This window comes from Amphiprion ocellaris, chromosome 6, assembly GCF_022539595.1.
Source record: "Amphiprion ocellaris isolate individual 3 ecotype Okinawa chromosome 6, ASM2253959v1, whole genome shotgun sequence".
Lineage (NCBI taxonomy): Eukaryota > Metazoa > Chordata > Actinopteri > Pomacentridae > Amphiprion > Amphiprion ocellaris.
The window spans coordinates 16546867-16568702 of NC_072771.1; the positions used below are offsets into that span (position 1 = coordinate 16546867).

At 39.1% G+C, this 21836-nt stretch overlaps 3 protein-coding genes across 4 annotated transcripts; 1 reads left to right on the forward strand and 2 right to left on the reverse strand.

The window, feature by feature from the left end:
- Positions 1 to 6120: 6120 nt before the first annotated feature.
- Positions 6121 to 6992, reverse strand: LOC111571064 (progonadoliberin-1). The gene is made up of 4 exons (XM_023274125.3): positions 6738 to 6992; positions 6506 to 6644; positions 6319 to 6417; positions 6121 to 6210 (listed from the first exon to the last, which is right to left on the reverse strand). The coding sequence occupies exons 1-4, from the start codon at positions 6746 to 6748 to the stop codon at positions 6163 to 6165; spliced, it is 297 nt and encodes a 98-aa protein (XP_023129893.1). The 5' UTR covers positions 6749 to 6992; the 3' UTR covers positions 6121 to 6162.
- A 101-nt stretch (positions 6993 to 7093) lies between these two features.
- Positions 7094 to 12689, reverse strand: kctd9a (potassium channel tetramerization domain containing 9a). Its single transcript, XM_023274122.3, has 12 exons — positions 12507 to 12689; positions 12082 to 12203; positions 11531 to 11574; positions 11332 to 11428; positions 11157 to 11215; positions 10938 to 11066; positions 10738 to 10805; positions 10548 to 10643; positions 10312 to 10461; positions 9781 to 9886; positions 9566 to 9699; positions 7094 to 8699 (listed from the first exon to the last, which is right to left on the reverse strand). The coding sequence occupies exons 1-12, from the start codon at positions 12552 to 12554 to the stop codon at positions 8583 to 8585; spliced, it is 1170 nt and encodes a 389-aa protein (XP_023129890.1). The 5' UTR covers positions 12555 to 12689; the 3' UTR covers positions 7094 to 8582.
- Positions 12690 to 12993: 304 nt separating this feature from the next.
- Positions 12994 to 16012, forward strand: ankrd39 (ankyrin repeat domain 39). 2 transcript variants are annotated; one of them, XM_023274132.3, is made up of 4 exons: positions 12994 to 13333; positions 13536 to 13639; positions 14545 to 14748; positions 14853 to 16012. In XM_023274132.3, exons 1-4 carry the CDS (start codon positions 13243 to 13245, stop codon positions 14997 to 14999), a joined length of 546 nt encoding a protein of 181 aa, XP_023129900.1. In that variant the 5' UTR covers positions 12994 to 13242; the 3' UTR covers positions 15000 to 16012. The 2 variants fall into 2 exon arrangements, with proteins under 2 accessions (XP_023129900.1, XP_054867434.1); XM_055011459.1 differs by lacking the exon at positions 12994 to 13333 and having other exon boundaries at positions 13346 to 13639.
- Positions 16013 to 21836: the final 5824 nt, after the last annotated feature.

Sequence of the window (21836 nt, forward strand, 5' to 3'; positions counted from 1 at the left end):
AATATATACACTACCATGAATGTAAAACTAGAGATGCTGGAGAGGTAAAGAACACAGAAACAACAAGGGTGGAGGTAAAGGAACCTAAGAACAAAAGAAAAAAGTGTTGAGAGTGAAAGAATAAAAAATAAAAACAAGGTGATAAGGAAAAGAATATTAGAACAACAATGGTTCAGAAGTAAGGGGCATATGAATATAAAAATAGCTGGAAGTAAGGAAACAGGATGGAGAGAAAAAGAAAAAAGAATAAAAAGAATGGAGAGGGACGGAATGAATGGAAACAAAAACAGTGAATAGGGAAAAAAACTGAATAGGGAAAAGAAGTAAATAACATAAGAATAACACAGGTGGAGAGGAACCAAATGTAAGAATAAAAATGGTAGAGAGGTAAAGACCATAAGAATAAAAAGGGTGAGGGGTAGAGAACATAAAAACAACAACAGTGGAGAGGAAATGCGAAAAATGTGAAGAGTGACAAGCTTAAGGAAAGAATATTAAAATAAAAAGAAAGGGCAGAGAGGTAAAGAACATAAGAACAAAAAGGGAATAAAATGGTGCTTCCAAAAATAAAAAATATAAGGTAAATAATCTATGTTTAAAAAGTTTGGAGAGGTAAAGATTTTAAGAATAAGAAAAAGAGTGGAGAGGTAAAGCAAACATAACAAAAAAGGATGAAAAAAGGGTGGTGAGGTCAAGAATTTAAGAATAGAAAAGGGTCAAGAGGTGAGGCTGTGTCCAGATATCACTGCAACTGCTTCAAGGCAGTGCATTTATGCTTGCTTTTATCTTTAGCTTATTTTCACTAAGTCACAGGATGCTCTGAGTGATGCTGAGAAGAAAATGTTCCAGAACAGCTCTGGTCATGTGAACAAGTTTACAAGGTGGGGACGAGCTTCATAGCTAAACTGATGGATTATGTAATTCTCATGGTGACAGTTTGTATTTTTTTAATGAAAAGCCATGGGTTAATAAATCTATCCGCATTGCTCTTAACGCGCGCAACACTTCCTACAACTCAGTCCTTATCATTGGCTGTCTGGACAAATACAAAGTGTCACCATTCAGACTGAAATGAGCAGTAAAGGATGCCAAGTGGAGATACAATGATAAAGCGAAATCACAATTTCAACGAGTGACCACAGAAGGAAGATAACAGAGGTAAAAGTCAAAGGGTGAAGGAGGGAGATGAAGGAAAAGAGAGGAAAATAAGAAAATGTCTCTCATCTGTTTTCCAGTGGAGCCACTCCAACAGCAGAAGAGTCGTGTTCCTTTCAGTCATCCTCTAACTTCTACATGAGGCTCCCGAAAGGCAGAAACATGCATGAGGTGGTTATGCTAAAAGGAAACAAATAAAATAAATAAATACATATAGACATATATTGGAGAATCTTTAAGCAGTAGCTAAATTTTAGTATTTATCTGATCATGTGCCAGTGTCAGCCAAAAGGCTAATCTTCAACTTGGTCAGATGTTGGATACACAACTGAAACAATGCAACATTAGTAGAGGAGAGCACAAAACAAAAAAGGGGGAAAAAAAGCATAAAGCGATAATCCTGACAAAAGTTTTAGGTTTCCAGCAAACAGTTCCAGTTGTAGTTTTCATAGGCAAATTGAGTCATTTCATCTCAAATCATCAGGGGTCGTCTGCTCGGCCATCTCTGACTAGCTTGAAACTTTTTTACTGTAAACTATGGCTATTTAAAATGGTATCTGTGGAAATTTAGATTGACATATAAAGTATTTAGTTTTTTTTTTGTTTTTTTTTTTTTAAAGAAACTCTGTACCAACTTTGAGTACATTTTTTGCACATTAAATATTAAGGCTTTGTTTGAATCACAATGTATCAACAACTATTAAAGACAAAAGCCTGAAATTTTACCTGCTATTTCTGATTGTGCCACTGATTCAAAATGTACAATATTACAATAACAGGAGATCAAAGAATCTCTGATTAAGGATGAGCTAAAACACAAAAAACTGAAGCCTTAATGATAGGTCCCATGTCTGAGTACACATAAAATAAATTGATAATGCAGATGTCAACTAGTAATATTTTAAGTGGGTAGATACACAATTTTAATTTTTTTTAATTTCACACATAACATAAAAGTTATTGAGGAAAGTTTTTGAAATATCAATCTAAAATTTGTAAAATATCTTTAAAATATTGGTATTTTATTCCACAAAAAAAAAAAATCAGAAAAATTAGAGATGAGCGGAATTGTTGAGCAGGAATTGTTTTTCTTCTCCAAAACAGCAACAACTTTGAGTCCAACAAATTTCTGTGAGGGTATACCACAGCCTTCTTTCTGTATTTTAGAGATTTAAAAATATCACATAACAAGTAAAAGTTCTGTATTCATTTAGAGGAAACTGCATTACGAGCAAAATGTAGACCAAAGTATGAAAAGTAAAAGTACTCACAATGCCTGCAGAAGGTCTCTGTCATTGTTGTATTATCATATATATTGTTATTACTGATGTTGGAACACCAATCATTTTAACATTGTTGTTGCTGTTCAAGTAGCAGCCAATTTCATTGCTTTTTGTTAACCAGTTAATCAATTGTACCACATATGATACTTAATATCGTTTAAATGTATACAAATAAAACAGTACATTTCCTTTCAATTACAGTGTAGTAGAAGCAAAACATAGCAGACAAACTTAATGTACCTTTCAATTACAGTACAGTACTTTAAACAACTTTGCACCACTGAAGTTATCTTTCAAAACAAAACACTGCACGTAATAAATAACCTACAGTTTTTCAACAGATTGACTTTTAACACCATTAAAAAAATAATGTAAGTCTGTTGGTACCTAAATCTGAGTAAAGTACACACTACTTTCACACATGTACTGGATGTAAATATAAATTTCAGCTACTTGTACTTAATGTTTTCTTTGCATGACACTTTAAAATGTGAAACATTCACTAATCATCTGTATGAACATTAGTTTAGAGAAAAACAAGATTTCTTTCCTTTGGTCAAACTCAAGACAAAATATCAAGAAATTAAACAATAAGTTCAGTTGTTTCAATGTTTGTATGGTCAAATGCAGAAAATCTTACCTTGCTTCTTCTTCTGTGTCTGTTCTCCATGTCTGCTGAACAAACAGGTTGGAACCTATGAAGAGACAGACGACTGTTCAGTGGTTGATTGTAAACTTCCACCGAAGATGAGTGTTTCAAGGTCCAGTCTCTGAGTTAAAGTGAGTGATCTGTGAAGTGGCTACTGCTTCTAAAAAGTAAAAGTTAGTTCTAGAATTTACATCACAATCATCACAGTGAGGCTCCATATAAAGCTTGAAAATTTATCTCTGACTCCACATAAACTACCACTCAAACGTTTGGGGTCAGCCAGACAATTTCTGTTTTCCATGAAAACTCACAGTTTTATTCATGTGCTAACATAATTTCACAAGGGATTTCTAATCATCAATTAGCCTTTCAACACTATTAGCTAACACAATGTACCATTAGAACACAGGAGTGATGGTTGCTGGAAATGGGCCTCTGTACCCCATATAGATATTCCATTAAAAATTGGCCGTTTCCAGCTAGATTGGTCATTTACCACAGTCACAATGTCTAGACTGGATTTCTGATTAATTCGATGCGATCTTCACTGAAAAAAAATGTTTTTCTTACAAAAATAAGGCCATTTCTAAGTGACTCCAAACTTTTGAATGGTAGCGTACATACAATACTTATATACTGTATACTTATTTGTATTTCATCAGTTGTATTCAACAGTCTCATCATTTCTGAAAACTAACATACTGTATACTTATTTGTATTTTATCATTTGTATTCAACAGTCTCATCATTTCTGAAAACTAACAAGAATATGTGTCTTACATTGCTCTCTGCCAATGGCGCCTGGTAGAAGATGCCACATATAATCAATTTCGACTCGCACATTGCTACTTTGTAGTTAAATATAAAAATATTTAATTCAAACATGAAATAAAGCAGAAAATCACAGTCATCATCAAAGCATATTTGGACATATGGTTATCTGCACTGGTGATTTTAGTGTATTACAAAACATGTAACAGACCATGTTTGTGCACTGAAAATACTGTTGGAAGTGAGCAACCCATTGTTGCAGCAACAGTTAATCGTTAAGGAGCAAATACGGGTATTTACCTGGTTGTAAACCTGCTGTAAAGATCTGAAGAAATGCTTTACCTTGGACAGCTTGAACAGCATATCCAGAAAGCACCTTAGTCAGGCATCCTCACAAAGCCGTCTGTCTCTTGAAGTCTCTGCTAGTCTGGAAATAATGCAGAGGGTCATCTTCTCTTTCCTACAGTGTTTAAAGTGGGACATTGGGCGTCCCTCCGTGTTGTAGAGGCTCTGGACGTCTGTGTAACTACTGGTCAAATCACGGTGGTTAGTTTGAGTGACCGTTACAACAATATGTCCTCCTGTGGTCGTCCACCTGCTCTGCAAAATTGACTGTTCACTAAAAATACTAGGTCAACAAAAATTGTTTCCTTACTTTCTGTGACAAGTAACTTCAGAAGCTGCTCACGCTGAATCTGTCCCGTTGTTTTAAAACGCCAGCACAGAAAGCCGAGAAAGACGTTAGCATGACTGCCTTCAGCTAGCTAGGCCTTTCCGGTTTACCAGCTCCTGCCTCCCCTTTAGGATAGTGAGGTCAGGTTGATCTAGGACGAGCTATTTCAATTCTCAACCGACGTTCTTCGCTGAAAACAATCTTGTAAGAGAGAGCTTACTGAGTTAGGGTTGGGCCTGTCAGTCTCCTCGTACACTATCACGTAGTTAAAATGGCGTCCGAAGAGTTGCGTTCTGACCGCAGCGGTTGCTCCCCTGGTGCGATAAAATAAACGTCATTTTAGGTCAGAGTTGAGGACGCTGATTGGTTAGATTATATGTCATATCATATCTTGAATCAGCAATTGGCTAAATTGATATACAAACCCGCCTTCTGTGGACGATTTTGCCAACGTCCAGAGTTGAACTTGAGACACACAGACAAGTGGAGGGAAGATATGAGAAAAGCACGTATTTTGTGCTTTGTATGTAGGATTTTTCACACATATTACTGCGTAAATTTGTGTATTTTCCATTATTGCTATTGTTTTCAAGGAGGACAGGATTGGTATTTAATAAGCAAGGCTTGTGCTTAATGCTAATCTTGAGTCCAGGGCACTGAAAATGAAAACGAAGGACTAGAGTATTACTGTAATCATCAATGAGGATCTAAATTTCAAAGGCCCAAAGTATTATGTATGAGCCTCTGAGTGGTCCGGGCCCAAATATATAAGAGATATGTTTACTGAAGCTTGTTAGTGGAGCCCAAAATTCAGAACAGACAAGATGTAATAGTGTTTAGTCATTATGCTGCTGGACTCAGTACGCCTGAGAACTTGGACTTGCCTCAGCTGTAGCCATTTTTAAAATATGAAGATGCCTTTGAATTATTCCTTTTTGTTTATAAAATCTGGTGGAAATTACTTGTATTTTTACTCACTTCATTTGTTTTGTTTTATCTTTCAGATTATTTTTCTTTTTCGCGTCTCTTTCCTGTCTGTTCTGTTTTTGTCACTTAGTTTGAATTATTCTGTAAAACGTGTGAACTTTATTCATTTTGTCTGTACTGGTTTTGTTTTTGGTGGTGGTTGTGGTTATTAATTGTAATATTTTACTCCGTTGTGGATTTTATTTTTCTACCTTTACCTGTAAAAACATTTTGAATAACCGCTGTGTAAGATAAGGCGATGAATAAATAAACCCTCTTGCTTGCTTCTGTGGTTCATTCTGTATTCACATCGCTCACATCTGCTAACATCATCACCTGTGAGTCTCGACCAAACTCAGCCACAAGTAATTCTGGTTTCGAATTATACACCAGATACAGCAATATGGATATTTTCTTGTTTAGTGACAGTATTACTTATGCAAATGTGCTGTATGCCATCAGGAATTTTGAAAATGCTGGGAATGTAAATATTTAGAGAACTACAATTAAGGCATAAAAAAAAAAACCAAGACATTCCAAAGACATTTAGTGAAAGTGGAAAACCTTCACTGAAGTAAGAATGCGGTGCATTTGTGCATGTCATGGAATAATCACAACAATCATGACATGCTAATACAATAATTTATTGTAGAATCCAATATTCATCATTTTTTGTATGTTCGGTGTCCATTTTCCTTGTTGGTTACACTCCCCTAAAAAACACAAGATTAAATCAGTGAGAATCAACTCTGGCCCTCTGACAGTAATGACAGTATGCATTAAGAAAAATAAACACAAAGTAATAAATGAGCAAAACTTACAAGAAGCCCTTTCATTCGAAAAAATTTGGCAAAAGGTGACTCCTCTGTACAACCAAAAGCACTGAAGGGTGCGTCCATGTGTGGAAAACCTTCAGCTATCTGTTGAAGGAAAAAGAACATCACAATGAACATGTGGAAAACCAAAGAGGAGCAGACAAGATTTACAGAAAGTGAGAGAAATGCTTACGTTGCACAGTGTGTCAGAAAAGCTGTCCAGTTCCCTCTTCCCTCCTGGGCTCAGTCCATACGACCAGTGCTGACAGCTGCCCGGCAGCAAAACTGTCCCCACAAGCAGCAGCCACAGTGCCAGGGTTTTTGCAGCCATTCTGAGGAAAAAATCATAGCTTCAGATTGCACACACAACATATTTATGATCTATTTTTTTCTTTAGGTTAACCCCAAACAGCAGTACTTTTTACCTCCTGTGCATAAGGCGGGGAACTTCTCAGATTTATTCTCGTCTGCTGTCCTCTGTGAATCCTGCTGCATTCTATTTTCTGAGGTTTATATAAGCCTATGCCGCTTCATTTCCTCCACCACTTCACTACAGGGGGCCACAAAGTGGGATTAAGCAACACTTGGCAACACTGGAAACCCACAGAGCTGTTTAAAAGCTTACAGCTGGTGTGTGACTTCTACAAAGCAACTAGCTGCACAGTGTTCTACAAAATATCAGCCACTTTCAGCTACTTCCAGTCATATTCTGTCTGATGCATTCTAAATGTACATTCGTTCATAACAGAGGCACAAAATGAAAAAAAATGATGACAAAGTCTTTTTCTACTTCTTCATAGCAGTTTATTTATAACAGTCATTTATGGAAACATATTTCCATGGTCGAGTGCAATAATCATAGACAGGGACAGCTACACCGCTCCCTGTCTCAAACACAAATCAACCTCTGCCCCATATTGCAATCAGTGAGATGTATTAAAATAAATAATCATAGCTCCTCATTGATTTTCACACTCAATGTGAAATACACAATATGATTGCCTTCATCGTTCATTCTCACAGGCTGAGTACCTACTATTTAACTGAGTGAATGCTATTGCATCGGAGCAGCTTTGAGCTACAGCCAGAGAAATTTCACCAGTCAAAGACAAGCATAGCTCTTCACACATGCAAACATACACTGTCTAATAGAAACCGAAGAGACATCCTTTACAAAACAGCTGACAACACCTGCCTACTCTAACAACTACTTTCTTGGGGAAATTTTGGAAGCACTGGATTTGATTTACATAGGACTACAAGCACCAAACAGTTTTGGTGAAAGGGTATACCATGTTACAAGTGAACATATACTTGTGCAAATAGGTTCAAAGCATGATTATGGGATATACATAGATACACAGAGCATGTTTTTTTTTCCAGGAAATCCCACTTTAACAACATCAACACATAAAAAATGGCTTTCTGGCTGGATTATTTCCTTATAATGGGAATCTGCAGAATAACATACATAAACGTTACAGTAAGCCGTGCCACATTCAAATGCATGCAACTGTGGATCACTCACACACCAGATTAATAAAAGAGGTAGATTCACAAACAAAGGATAGCTTAAGAAAGCAATATTTTAAAGTAGGAAAGGAGAAACCTCACAGCTCAAAATCACGTATTGCATAACCAAGCTGTGTTTAAAACTAGCCCGTCGCATAGTTTATGGTGCACTAACAGCACTTTTAGCCTTTTAGACTGTGCTATCATATGGCTTTGGCTTGCATTGCTTTCTTTATAGTGTTATATCCAGCAAAATTAAGTTTCATATTTAACGAGGAATATATATTGACACAGTTATAGGTAAGTAACCACTTCTGTTTCTGCTACAGCAGCAACTAGTGAAGCTCAATGCTCCGAGCTTCACTGCTCACAGGTAATCTGATTTTGACTCCTATTAACATGTCAAGTAACATGACGTAAATCTAAATTATGCAAAACATAAAACAAGTATGGATTGGATCCAAATACATCTATACACACGAGTAACGTTTCTTTGTTTTGGTGATATATGCAGCTGAACATTTAAAAACATCCTACCATACAAACACACATAGACAACCCTGGGTAAATTCTAGTGCAAGATATTTAAAGCTAACATAATATTGGTGGAATGCCAGGGATGTGCATACAAACACCTGCACCGCATACAGGTAAAGAGAGATTGAAAGAAGAGGAATATACTGTACGAGAGGCTGGAGGAAAAGAGCAAAAAAAGAAGCCAGTTGTGGCCCACGCTGGATGTGCAGGTGTGTGTTGAGTTATCTGACACTCTGTGACATGTGCAGAGGGGTCAGCATCTCTTCAAAAATGGCTCCTTTCACATTGGAGCCTCTCAGGTTGGCTTCTTGTAGATCACAGCCGGACAGGTCACAGTTCTGGACAGGATGATTAAACGGGTTAGCCGAAAAGCCTCCAATGTAACAGGACCGTTGCACCGTTAACGTTATGTGGAAGCAGGTTGGAAAGCATTAATATCATTTCATCCCTGTCAAAGAATTATGTCAGGCAATAGCTCACAATTCTTATTACCAAATACCTTTAAACCCAAAACTCCACCAACAGATTTTATAGGAACATGTTGTTTAAAAAAAGAAAAATCACCAAAATGACACCATTTATCAATAGATTGTATGGCTAGTATAGCTACTACTTGATGAGTAGTCATTTTAATTTATAAAGTATCTGAAAAATATGACAAACGACTATCAAATGGAATATCTTTGGGGTTTAGACTTGGTTGGACAAAACAAGCAATTAAAGTGAAATTACAGTGGACTGTCGTTTTACTTGCATTACTTGTTTTGTCCAACCAACAGTCTAAACCCCAAAGATATTCAGTAAACAGTCTTAAAAACAAAGAAAACGCTAATAAATTTGATATACTGATAATCACACACCAGAGCTTTGGAAAGCTAGTCCTCTTCTTCAAACATAAGGCAAAGTACACCCAAACTTTATTTACTGCATCCACTGCATTAACTGCTTATATATTTACAGGAAGATACAAATTTGGTTTAGCATAAAATCTGGGTCCTGGATCAGGATACAGCCACTGGATACAGCCACTATAGCAAAACTACATGCAAAATACATAGTATATTAACACTAACTTACAATGGAATTTTAATCATATTTACAATGTTTCATTATTTTTGGCCATGGAGTGTTGTATAAATCTGCCATCTGAGTCAACTTTAATAAGTGGTTTTGTAGATAATCCCTTCTGAAGGCCTTAACTTACCTCAAGATCCGTCCCTGCTAAAGTGGCTCCCCGCAGGTTGCAGTTCTTCAGCTTTGCGTTTTTGAGAGTGGCCACACGCAGGTTGATACCGGTCATCTGGCTTCCTTCCATGTCAACTCCTTTCAGATTTGCACCTGATAACAGAAATATTGTGTTAAAATGGGAACATAAATGCGGGACCATATGTTCTTTGATGACGAACTGTGACAGACTACCTTCCAGGTTGGCCTTCAGTCCAGATGGATCTTCAAAATTGCATCCTTTGAGAGAAGCCCCTTCGGCATTGGAACACAGCATCTTCACCCCTTGTAAGTTGGCACCCTTTAAACAACAAAAGTATTCACAATATACTTGGGTTCATACTGAGCTGCGTCCAACAAAAATGTCTGTAAAGTTTCCAGCCTGTGGAAACATAGTGTGCTTGTTGTTTTTCAATAAAGTGAATGTGAGAGGAGGTGTGTGCCATTGGCAAACATGTTAAAGAACAGAATGGCCCTTCCTCCAGCAACTGAGGGGGTAGCAGGTGTGAAGTGACCAAAAATTATAAGCCAAGTCCATTGTTCACTAACAGGAAAGTCAACAATTAAAACACAAAAATTAGCAAACTTTGAAGAAAGAAACATTTGCTACCCCACAGAGAGACAATTTTAAGTGCGTTCTTCACTTACCACGTGTCTGCTGATACTGAATATGCAACTAACACATTAATTGCCACCAAGGACAGAGTTTCACAGTTTCACACTTACATCCAGGTTGGCTCCAGAAAGATCAGCCCGCTCCAGATTGGAGCAGCACAGGTTGGCGTGTGTCAGATTACAGCGGCTGAGATTTGCCATCTTGAAATTGATATAACGCAGGTCGAGTCGGGACAGATCAGCACCACTGAAATTAAGTCCCTAAAACATTAAGAGTCATAATGTCAAATATTAGCCTGATATAGTGCCCTGATGAGGAGAAGTAACACATTTTCACTCAGCTATACCTGACAGCGGAGCTCTGACTTGGTTGGTGTTGCCAAAAGAAAGCGAACAAACTCTTTGCGGGAAATTGGAGAGTGGTCCTCAGGGGGCTGTGAGTTCTGTTTTGGAGGCAATCATTTGGTAAGTCACAATGCATTCAAAGGAGTGATTACTTTTTTATGTAAACAATTAATCTTCCATATTTCATGCTACCTTGATTGCTACTTCCAGCTGTTCGGCAAGCTGCTCAATTCCAAAGAACCGAGCCTCCTCAAGGACACCTAGAAGACATTTGTCACGATGACACCAATATCCACTCATTTATTCAAGATGGTGCTGAGAATTTTATTTCATAGCCCTCGTCATAGTGGCTTAGGTAGATTTCATCATTTAGGCCTCTTCAAAAAGCTTACCCCGTATATTAATGCCTTCATTGATAATGAGCTGACCGTGTCTCAAGTAGTTGAGAATAGGCTCAAAGTATTCAGGGCTGCGGTCAATCAGGTAAGCTCCATGCTCGTCCTGCTTGTTTCCCCACACATCTGAGGTAAACACAGAGGGCGATAAATCCCATTAAAGATGCCTCACATATACCAAAAATGAAATGCTCATTGATCAATTATTCCTAGTACCTTTCTCCCGGAACATGTGGGCAAGCATGCTCTCTGGCTCTTTGCTGACCAGGGTGCTCCTGAACACAAAACACAGACATTCAGCAAATAGGAAACAGACAAAAATGAACAGTATAGGAAAAATCATTTGAAATGTGATTACTGCTTGTGAAAACAGTGTTTAAACCATAGATACCTGGTGGTGGTGAAGAGACGCCCACCAATATTAAGAGTTAGCCAGTCTGTGTGTGCTCCGTGCGGATCAGATGTAGCCTTGGCTTCATTCTGAGGATCTGTGATCATAACGAAAGGAAACAAAAGAAAGTTGCTGAAACCATGTGGACACTTTTAATGACGGTGGATGAGACTCCTGCAGACGACATGATAGCACTCACCAATAAATGGATCTCCTTCAGACACATACAGCACATCGTCATCTCTGTTAAAAGCAGACAGACAGATGAAACACACAATGAGGCGTCCATTATTGATTGAGCAACATACAGACAGATGACCAGTTAAAGGAAAAACCAACATAAAGTGTCTTTGTAAGATGCTAGGTCACTATGAGGCCCCGGAACAGCTAGCGTGCCTTGACATTAATTCTTCAAGTCTCTGGAACTCCATCCTCATTTGGTGTTTAATCAGCATGTAGGTCTACAATTTCCCACAGGTGTTAAATTGGGCTGGGATCTTATGCCTTTGATTCACATCAATTTCATGCTCATTAAAGCATTCAGTGATCTCGTGTGCCCCATAGATGAGAGTATTGTCATCCTTTGTACTGTTTTGAAGTGACCCTTCCCCCTGAGGGTACAACCATGGCAGTAAAATGCCCCCCACAGCAAAACAAAACCACCAGATATCCTGAATGTGGGGTTGAAGGGTTCAGGTTTTACCTTTAATTTGTCACCTGTCTGAATTTGTTGTCATCCAACGAGCTTACCTGATGAGAGCAATGTCATCTATGAGACCGCCCTTTCCATTGTATAAACAGGAGGCTTTGATTCCCAACTTATTGCTAGCTACAGATAGTAGGTCGGACAAGGTCCCGTAAACTGCTACAACCTAAAAAGAAAAGACAAAAATCGACGAGTTGTTGGGGATTTTACACAAAATAAGTCCCTCCAGTCTCATACAAGGTTAATGAGTCGCAGCTGGCAATGTAAACAGAGGTTAATGTAACAGTTTAAGAAAGGGAGGAATGCCAGAAAAGCTAACAGAAACCACGACTTTACATAACTACGTTGAAACACGAAGCAGCTTCAGTGTGAGGTTAGCGTCAGTTATCCAGTTATCACCAACACCTCTGTTCGGTGGAAAAAGCCAGTCATTCTGCGGCCCGAGCTGCCTCACTGAGTTTTCACCCACCTTGCCATTTTTTGATGTCCCGTTAACAAATAAGGTGACTCTTCTCATTCTTTATGCGCTTTGGTTATAAGAACTTTGTTTTAATTTTTCAAAAAATAACGTAGCTTTTCACCAGCTAACTACTTGGTCGCCGAAACAAATGAGGTTAGTTAGCTAGCTGCATCAGACAACAACACGGGACAAAAAGTTGCATTCACATACATCGGGAAAAGATGGTATTATGGAGTGAATAATGTCAGTCATAGCGGCGATTGATAACCTGTAAGTTTTTAGTGATACGTAGATATAAACAGTTGAGTTAGTTATATCACTACAATAGTGCATATTTTATAATTACTACGCCACCATAGCACAAAGTTAAGTGTTACTGTTTATTTGTCTTAACGAATGCTGGAAGACAATCCAAACAAATCAGAGTACCCTTGAAGGCATCATTTCTTTGCTGCGCTGTAATTGGTCAGCGAGTTTAGACGTAAGCACGTTGCTTACGTCTGGGGGTCCGGTGTCAACGCTTAGCCAACCTCAAGTTTTTCGTGATTTTCTTCTGAAAAACAGCCGCTGACTGCGTTTTTTGAGCTTGAATATGAATTCTAAGATGACATATCTTCTAGCCTCGTCTTGAATGAAGCATTTATTGGGTCACTGAGTTATTATTTGAGCTCGTTGTTTGGAAGCTAGTCCTGTTAGTGAGGGTATAGCAGCACAAAGTTGTCGAGCACCGTTGCCATTTAACACAATGTCTGACAGACAGCAGTGCTCGTGTTGCTCCCATCCAGTCTCCTCTCCCAGCGTTTGCCAGACGCTGAATGAAATGGACTTTGAACGAGGTTTGCATTCATGTGTCAGCCATGCGGTGCCCGAGTTAAATAGTGGTAACGACAGAGAGAGAATAGGGTTAATGCTAAATGTCAGTGTTTTATCTCATGGAATGTGTTGCATCTACCATAAAGTGGCATGGACAAACCACGTATTTTATCTCTGATTTGATGGATTTGTCAGTCCTGTGTTCTGTATCACCCCTCTGTGCAGGTATCTGGTCTGCTGCAATGGATGGAGACTTGGAGAGAGTAAAATCCTTGGTCCAGAAGGGGACAGACGTTAACCTCAGAGATTCAGCAGGATACACAGCTCTTGTGAGTTTGCTGTGTGGACAAGGGCTGAACAACTAATGGATTTGTCATCAAAATCACAGTTTGAAACAATACAATCAGCAAATTGCAAAGACTTGTCATTTAAGATACATGTTTACAGTGCGTCTGATCCAAGGTTTAAACTGACATGTAGGTGGTTTTCTAAATTCATACTGTCGTCCTGGTGTGTCATGTGGTAATACCCCCGTCACATGTTTTAAATCTACACCGATCAGCCACAACATTATGACCACTGACAGGTGAAGTGAATAACATCGATCATCTTGTTGTAATGCAACGTTCTGCTGGGAAACCTTGAGTCCTGACATTCATGTGGATGTGTCACATGTGCCACCCATCTAAACATTGTAGGTCAAGAAAGCCCCCGACCTCCACAGAAACAGCGCTCCTTGATGTCAGTTGCCACCCTCAGCAAGACAATGCACCCCAACACACCACAAAAACTCCTTGAGAACCTGGGGAACATGACAGAACTAAGGTGTTCACCTGGGTACTACACTACCCAGATCCAAATCTTCTTGAGCATCTGTGGGATGTCCCAGGATAAGCCTGATCTAGGTAGGTCCCACCCTGCAACCCACAGGACCCACAGAATTCACTGCCACCATGCCATACTGCCATAGGACATCCTCAGAGGTCCTGTGTTCATGCCCCACTGGGTCAGAGGAGTTTTAGCAGCATAAAGCGGACCAACACAATATTAGGCAGGTGGTCATAATGTTTTCCTGATCGGTGTATTACACAGTGAATATTGAACTGTTCTCTGAAAATATCATCAATCAAACTCACAATTAGATATTTTCCCTCATTCATTCAGCTCTAGTATGGTCTGCTCATGTTTCTAATTTTAGCATTCATTATCACTGTTTTCATGTTTTTTTTTGTAGCACTATGGCAGTCGCAGTGGTCATCTTGCTGTATGCAGATTTCTTCTTGAGAATGGTGCCTGTGCATCTCCACAGACACCAGGAGGTGCCACACCCCTCCACCGATCAGCTTACTGCGGTCATCTGGACGTAGTTCGACTCCTTCTGCAGCACAGAGCTGATCCAGCGCTGTGTGACGACGACGGTGCATCCCCTTTACATAAGGTACGCAATGCCCAGCAGTAACATAATTAAACCATTTCACAGAGACGGTTTGATGATCATTTAACCGGAGTCTGTATTTGTTGCTCTGCTAAACACTCGAGCAGGCTGCAGAACAGGGGCATGAAGAGGTGTGTCAGCTGCTTCTTGAGCGATGTCCAGCACTCTGCAGCCAGGTGAACAAGAGGATGCAGCTTCCCTACCAGCTGGCACAGCAGGGAGGCCTACAGGAGCTCTTAAAACCCCCTCGATGATGACAGACACACTGCAATAGGGGCATGCTGTGTTTCTAAGATCACAAAAATGACACACACTGAAAAGATGCTAGGTGATGTCTGTTTAAGTCAGGATTACACTCATCTTGACCTGGATTCACCACATGGGGGCAGGAAGAGCCACTAAATGTAACAAAGTAAACATGACGTTGCTTTTTCTGGCTTCATTTGATTAACACCATCATGTTTTAGTTTTCCAGTATACCGCTTTTGTAATAATTACATCTCGTAAGCTACAGAAAAGTGTAGTTTTTGATACTGCTGTCACATAACACCAGTGTGCAACAGCTGTCAATGCTGCGCTCCTGTTAGGGAACAAATGACTAATAATTTAGATAAATGAGTCAGTGATGGAAACTCTTCGCACATCTACCTTTGTGTTATGGGAAGGTACAAATGAGATGTTGGAATTGGGTGCTGACTGTTGACAAGCGATAAAGAAGTGGACAGATGTGACTAATCAGCAGGAACAATCACATGAATGTTTTCACCTCATCATGTGATGTGACTGAATACTCAGGTATTGATAATTTGAAGGTGTACTAGACTTAAATGTGAATTTGTTGATAATTTCATTGTGGTAAAATTCCTTTAATACAAGAGTAGAGCGTGCATACGATTTAACTACTGACACAGGCAGACAGGGACAGCATTTGAGTTTAAAAGGCTGATGTTTCTCTGAAATGGTTGCACTCAAAGGCACTATGTGAAGAATTTGAAATAAGCTGACATTAAAAGAGCAGGAAGCAAAAACAATAATGCCATCACAATGCTGTGAAAGACGCAATCATGACATATAAATTTTGCACAAAGTGCAACATTTTGAGTCAGAAAGCTCCTAGTGCATCTTAGAAGCTCTGTTTAAGTGGTGCAGGGTGATGGGTTGGAGGCACATACTGAATTTATGCCCTGCACTGCAGCATTAATGGTTGTTTTCTCTGAACATGTGATATGTTTGATACGACAGTTTGTATTAAAGCTGGAGGCCAGCATCTTACTGGTGGTGGGTTATTTGTTAAACTCAATCAAATTGACATCAATTAGCCACAACATTTAACCACTGACAGGTGAATAAAATCAATCATCTTGTTATAATTCGGTGTTCTGCTGAAAAACACTGAGTCCTGACATTTATGTGGATGTTACTTTATTATGTACCGTCCTCCTAAACTATTTCAGACCAAGCACACCCCACATGCTAATCGACCTACACTACAGGTGGTTTAATGTTGTGGCAGACCAGTGTGTGTGAAATGGTCCTTTAAACCTCTGACAGTAGGGGGAGCTATTGCCCTAGAGGAAACATGCATTCTTTTCCAGCGCACTATGTGAATTAGATGGCAGCCAGCACAGTGACCTCATTGGATCCTCCCAGCATGCTGTTGGAAAACTAAACAGCGTAACTGTTAGAGAGACAAGCATCAGTGTGAGTGTTCCAGCTGATAGCTGCTGATAGACATCATGGATGAACACCGGTCTCCTGCCAGTTTATGTTTATGCAACCATACTGGGTTATTCACTGTGCTTTAATGAAACTATCAATCACTGAAACACTCCACAAGATTCTTGATTTTTTTTCTTCTAAACTGAGGATGGAAATTGTTAACACACTGATCTCCTTAGACTTGTTTTTAAATTTGACCTTGACTTCATGAACACACATTTTGCTTGTGACCTAGTGCTAGCGGCGTGTCTCATCTGCTTCTGTTGCACCAGTTTTATGTCAGTGAGTGTTTTTGCAAATATGTGGGATCTACTGTTTCTGGTGAAAAGCATTTACGCTCTTGTATGCTGAGAGCAGATGCTGATGGTTGATAGCCTTTGTATTTTTTTGTGAAGTAATTCAAACCACACATGTCCAACAGGCTGGAAACTCTTAGTTTCACTGTCACATTGTTTTTATAGGCCTATCTAAAGAATACTGTTGTCTTGGAATATTTTTTTTCAACTTTTATTTACAGCAGTAGCAGCTATTACCTTTAATCTTGTCACTCTTGCTGCAGAGACTCGCCAATTCTTAAGTCATTAAAGTCAAGGCACATGACTAATGCCTGTTTAAGCTGTGTTTATATGCAAAGGGAACAAAGAATGGATGCCTGGAGGTGAATAACGTATGTTGATATTTCCTTATCGAGTGAAACAGATGGAAATACTTTAACTATTGTCTCACACACTTACTCAAAGCATGTTCAATAAGTAACACACGCACATACAAGGGGCAGATACCCTCTTCCTTTCAGCCTTCCACAGATGTGTACTGCACTTCTTCTATGTTCCAGCCGTCCTCACAAATATGAACCCGCGACAGAAACGTCTCGCTGCAGTCTGAGGAACTTTCATTGGGTCCACTGGTGGGTGGTGTTTCCAAACTACCTTCAAACCACATCCATGCCGTGGCTGGAGGGGTGCCAGGCCACATCTGGAGCTCATTGCAGCTGACGCCACACAGCACAAGGAGATGGGGTGTTTGGGGGGTAGATGGAGTGGGGATGGGGGGTATTTCGGCTCAGAGAACTAAGCCAAGAGAGCTGTTTATGCTCAGTGACAAGTCCCTGCTTCCACACAGCTGAGGAGCTGTAACTGGGATCACCCTTTTTGATTGCCACATGTCGGTGATTGCAGAGGTTTGCTCAGCTTCTTTTGTCGCCGTCTTCTAAGTGGCATGAAAAAGAAAAGGCGCATTATGCTATTTGAACGAGACCAGTAATTTTGACCATCAGACCCGCCCACAGAAACCCTGTGATTGTTCCCTTGCCAGGTTCTATGTAACGGAATCAAAGTTGATGTCTTAGATTTGCTCACAGCGAGTGAGGTAATGAAAACCCTCTGTGTCACTCGGTAAAACTGGAGGAATGTTCAAGGGCCTCACTCTTTTTTTGATAATTTTTCATGAACTGGTTTGAATTTGAGGGCTACTTTGCCCCTTTATGTGGAAACAATCAATCTGGAAATGAACAACTTTGTTAGAAAAGACCCTTTTCTACACTTTTTTTCCCTTTTTGTCGCTCTCTAAAGCAACTGTGCAACCTATCTCGGTTTTATTGTTACAAATGCTACAGTGAGAGATATGTAGAAGGACAAGATGTAATTTTTATGTCTGGCTTTTAGGGCTTTCATGTAATGTGAGGACTTAGGAAGGACTCCACAAGATGAGGAATTTGGACTACAGCTCTGTTTAGCGAGGTTTATTTGGAAAGCAATGAAACTTCCTGGCCCTGGAACCCACTTCCACCATAATGAGCACAAGTTAAACCAGGACTGGATGTTATTTTCCTCAGAAATAGACGGTGGTCTGTGTGCCATGCTTGTGTGGAGGATTTGAAGTCAGCACTTGAGACTTTATTTTAAACAGCGCTTTAGTCTGGGAGTGAATGATGAGAACAGTTTGTCCTTTGTGTACTTCTACAGATTGTGAATTTAATTAAAGCAGTAAAATTAGGACTTTCTGTGGGTAGAAAAAGAAAGCGTAAATACAACATAAATATAGTGTATTTAATCATGCCATTTCCTCTGTTTTGATTTTATTTCAACCCCTGTTTTCACAGATAAAAAGGCTCATCTGGTCCTTATCTTTTCTGTGTCCACCTGCACTAAACTAAAGCCATCCTCCAGCCTCCCAGCTGCCCTGGCAGAGCCGGACCTGTCTGAGCTTTCCTGAAGTAATCAGGTAAATGGCTGGCAGATGGGCACACATTAAGAAGTGGAATACCAGACTCTGGCATGGAGGAGCGCTCCATGTCGTCTGCGTCAGGGAGGCAGGGGTGTGGGTGCTGGGTGCAGGGGGTGTGTGTAATCAAATATATGGGAGCTGCTCCTCAGAGATGCTGCATAATCCAATTTGGGTCCACTCCCACTTCAAAGACGCATCTTGTCTGCTGCTTGATGTGATGTTGCAGATCTTGCGCTCCCACTCTCCAGGTCAGAGGGTGATGAGATCCATGAGTCCAGAGGCTGCAGCTCAGCTCCTCCAGACAATCAGCACTGTGGCTTTATGGGAAATGTCGGGGTTGTCAGGTGATCCAGCCAAATACAAATGGGACTGCCTGATACACATTGAACTGGTTTTCATATTTTTATCTGCAAGGCAGTTTTTGGAAATGGTAGTCTTGGACTAAATGCAACTCACACATCTGTTCAATGTCAACATGTCCCAAAGAGAAATCATAATCATGCAAAAGTTTGTACGTGTAATTATGCTCAGTGAACATGTTGTGACTGTTATTGTGGGTAAATCTGAGGGGGAAGGTTTATTTTCCCAGAAGGTTTTATTCAGACTTTGGAATGGATGGTTAAGTTTCATTTTATTGATTATGGAGATGTAATCTCCTCAAAAGCATGGCCAAAGAAACAACCCATAAGCTGTTCCATATGAGTCAGAGGACAATTAATGGAGCTTTTGCGATCATATATCTTGGTCCCATCAAAGCAGACTGTTGTTTGAAATCGTACTGTAATGTATCTTCTGCCAAATCTGCAATCTGCAAGTCTAGTGTGTATATACACTCCTTGGTCAGTGCATTTGAGCATTTACAGTGTGTTGCTCGTGTGCACAGGTTGGTTTGTTGTCGGTGTAGTGGAATTTTTAATTTGGATGCCTATTTTTCATGTATTCTGTGTATTGTTGTAGTTTAGGCTGATGGCTTGGGAATTGATTGTTGTTTATTAAATTCACAAGTTAAAGAGAGTATATCTCTCAGCAAAGGCACAGACTTCAGGTGGGACACAGGGATATGCCTCCCTCAAGATTTACCAGCCCCCAATAAAAACATGAAAGATGCAGAAAACCTTTATCTTGAAAAAAAAAAACTAACTGATAAAAACACTAACCTTAGTAGGACACAACAATTCCTCTCATAGGGGCAATTATTTGTTCTTTTTCTTCAGCACTGCTCCTTTTTTTATTATGATAAACGTGACTATAAATGATATATTCACCATAAATTGACATAGAAAAGACACAGAAATACACCAGAATGCAGGAAATGATGTGTTTCAAGCTCACAGACCTCCAGCATGATGTGTCCCTTCCAGTATTCAAATGAAATCTACACCCATATTTCTTAGGCCTGTATTCATTAACAGCATGTGGTCAATAATGCATGAGGATTTTAAATGCTCCTTGAGACGAAATAAACCAAATCAGTCAGCTAATGTCATTCTTTCAGCGCCTCTGTAATAAAACACTTGCAGTATTTTCAGGTTCAGATATACTAATGTGGGTTTGTGCTCCATTAACTCCACCATTACTGGCTTTCCAACATATTTTTGTCATTAGGCTCTACTGTTTTTTTCACTATTAAAGCAAACAAACATACAAAAAACAATTCAGAATTATTCTCATTATTCTGTATATGTCACATAAGACCGAACAACAGTTTTAATTTGGCTTTTTTTTCCCACCATGACATCATACACAATCAGCTAATTGATGCTGAGCATTAACCCTTTAGGTCTAGACTGTTTTTTGAAACTTCCACCTGAAAAACATCCAAAAAATTCATTCAGTAACAGCTGCAACACTGAGAGGCCAAAGCAACTTTGGGCTCTATGGATAAGAGACACTTGGGAGAATTTTGGAATTTGATATTGTCACCAGTTCAGAGTGAGATTTGAAAAACTGTAGCAAACATTTATATTGTTGTCCAAACAAAAACTGCACCAAACAGAGTGAACATTCTTTTAACGGTGAGTCACTAAACACTGATGTTATTGAACCCTTTTGATAAACTTTCAACTGCAACAATAGGAAATCTGATGCAATAGAAATGAAGCACAACAACTGTTACATCCGTTTTTCTCTTTCAGTTACAAAGCAGCCTCTTAAGTGAATAAGTCATGATTGCCCAACTTTAAAAACTAGAACCAGTTGTGTTTTTATGACAGATGTGGCCTGATTCTGATGCAGCTTTCTCTGTCATGGAAGTTACACACATCATCAATATATACTTCATGTTGTGAAGTACAATGGAGGAAATTAAAGTATCTTTACTTCAATATACACTATATTACTGTTCAAAAGTTTGGGGTCACCCAGACAATTTTCCATAAAAACTCAGATTTTTATTCATGTTCTAACATAATTGCACAAGGGTTTTCTAATCATCAATTAACCTTTCAACACCATTAGCTAACACAATGTAGCATTAGAACACGGGAATGATGTATGCTGGAAATGTTCCTCTGTACCCCCAAAGAAACAAAGGCCCATTAAGTCAAGTCAAGTCAAGAAGTCAAGAATCTTTATTGTCATTATGAAAATAGTTTTCACCAGTCACGTAACGAAATTTGTTGGTAGTTAAAAGCCAGCATTAAAAGATGTGGACAGTAAAACATGGAGTGTATTAAAAAAATAGTAAAAATATATTAAAAGTTAGAAAATCTATATGCAACAGACTGATTAAAGTGCAGCAGGTGCAGTTTCAGTTCCATCTTCCATCATTAAACAGCTGATTCCATTAAAAATCAATCGTTTCCAGCTAGAATAGTCATTTCCCACATGAACAAGGTCTAGATTGTACTTCTGATAAATTCAGTGTTATCTTCCTTAAAAAAAAACGATTTTCTTTCAAAAATAGGGACATTTCTAAGTGATCCCAAACTTTTGAATGATAGTGTACCCAATATTTACATTTTATCCAAATGTATATTTACATTTCAGAGGAAAGTATAACACTTTTTTGTTTACTACATTCATCTGCCTGCAATTGTAACTCGTTCTTAAAAGTTTAAATCAGAAAGTATATGACAATCTCATAAAACCTACGTAACTCTCAATTAAGAAGTTGACAATAGCTCCACCTCGATCAATTAAAGCTT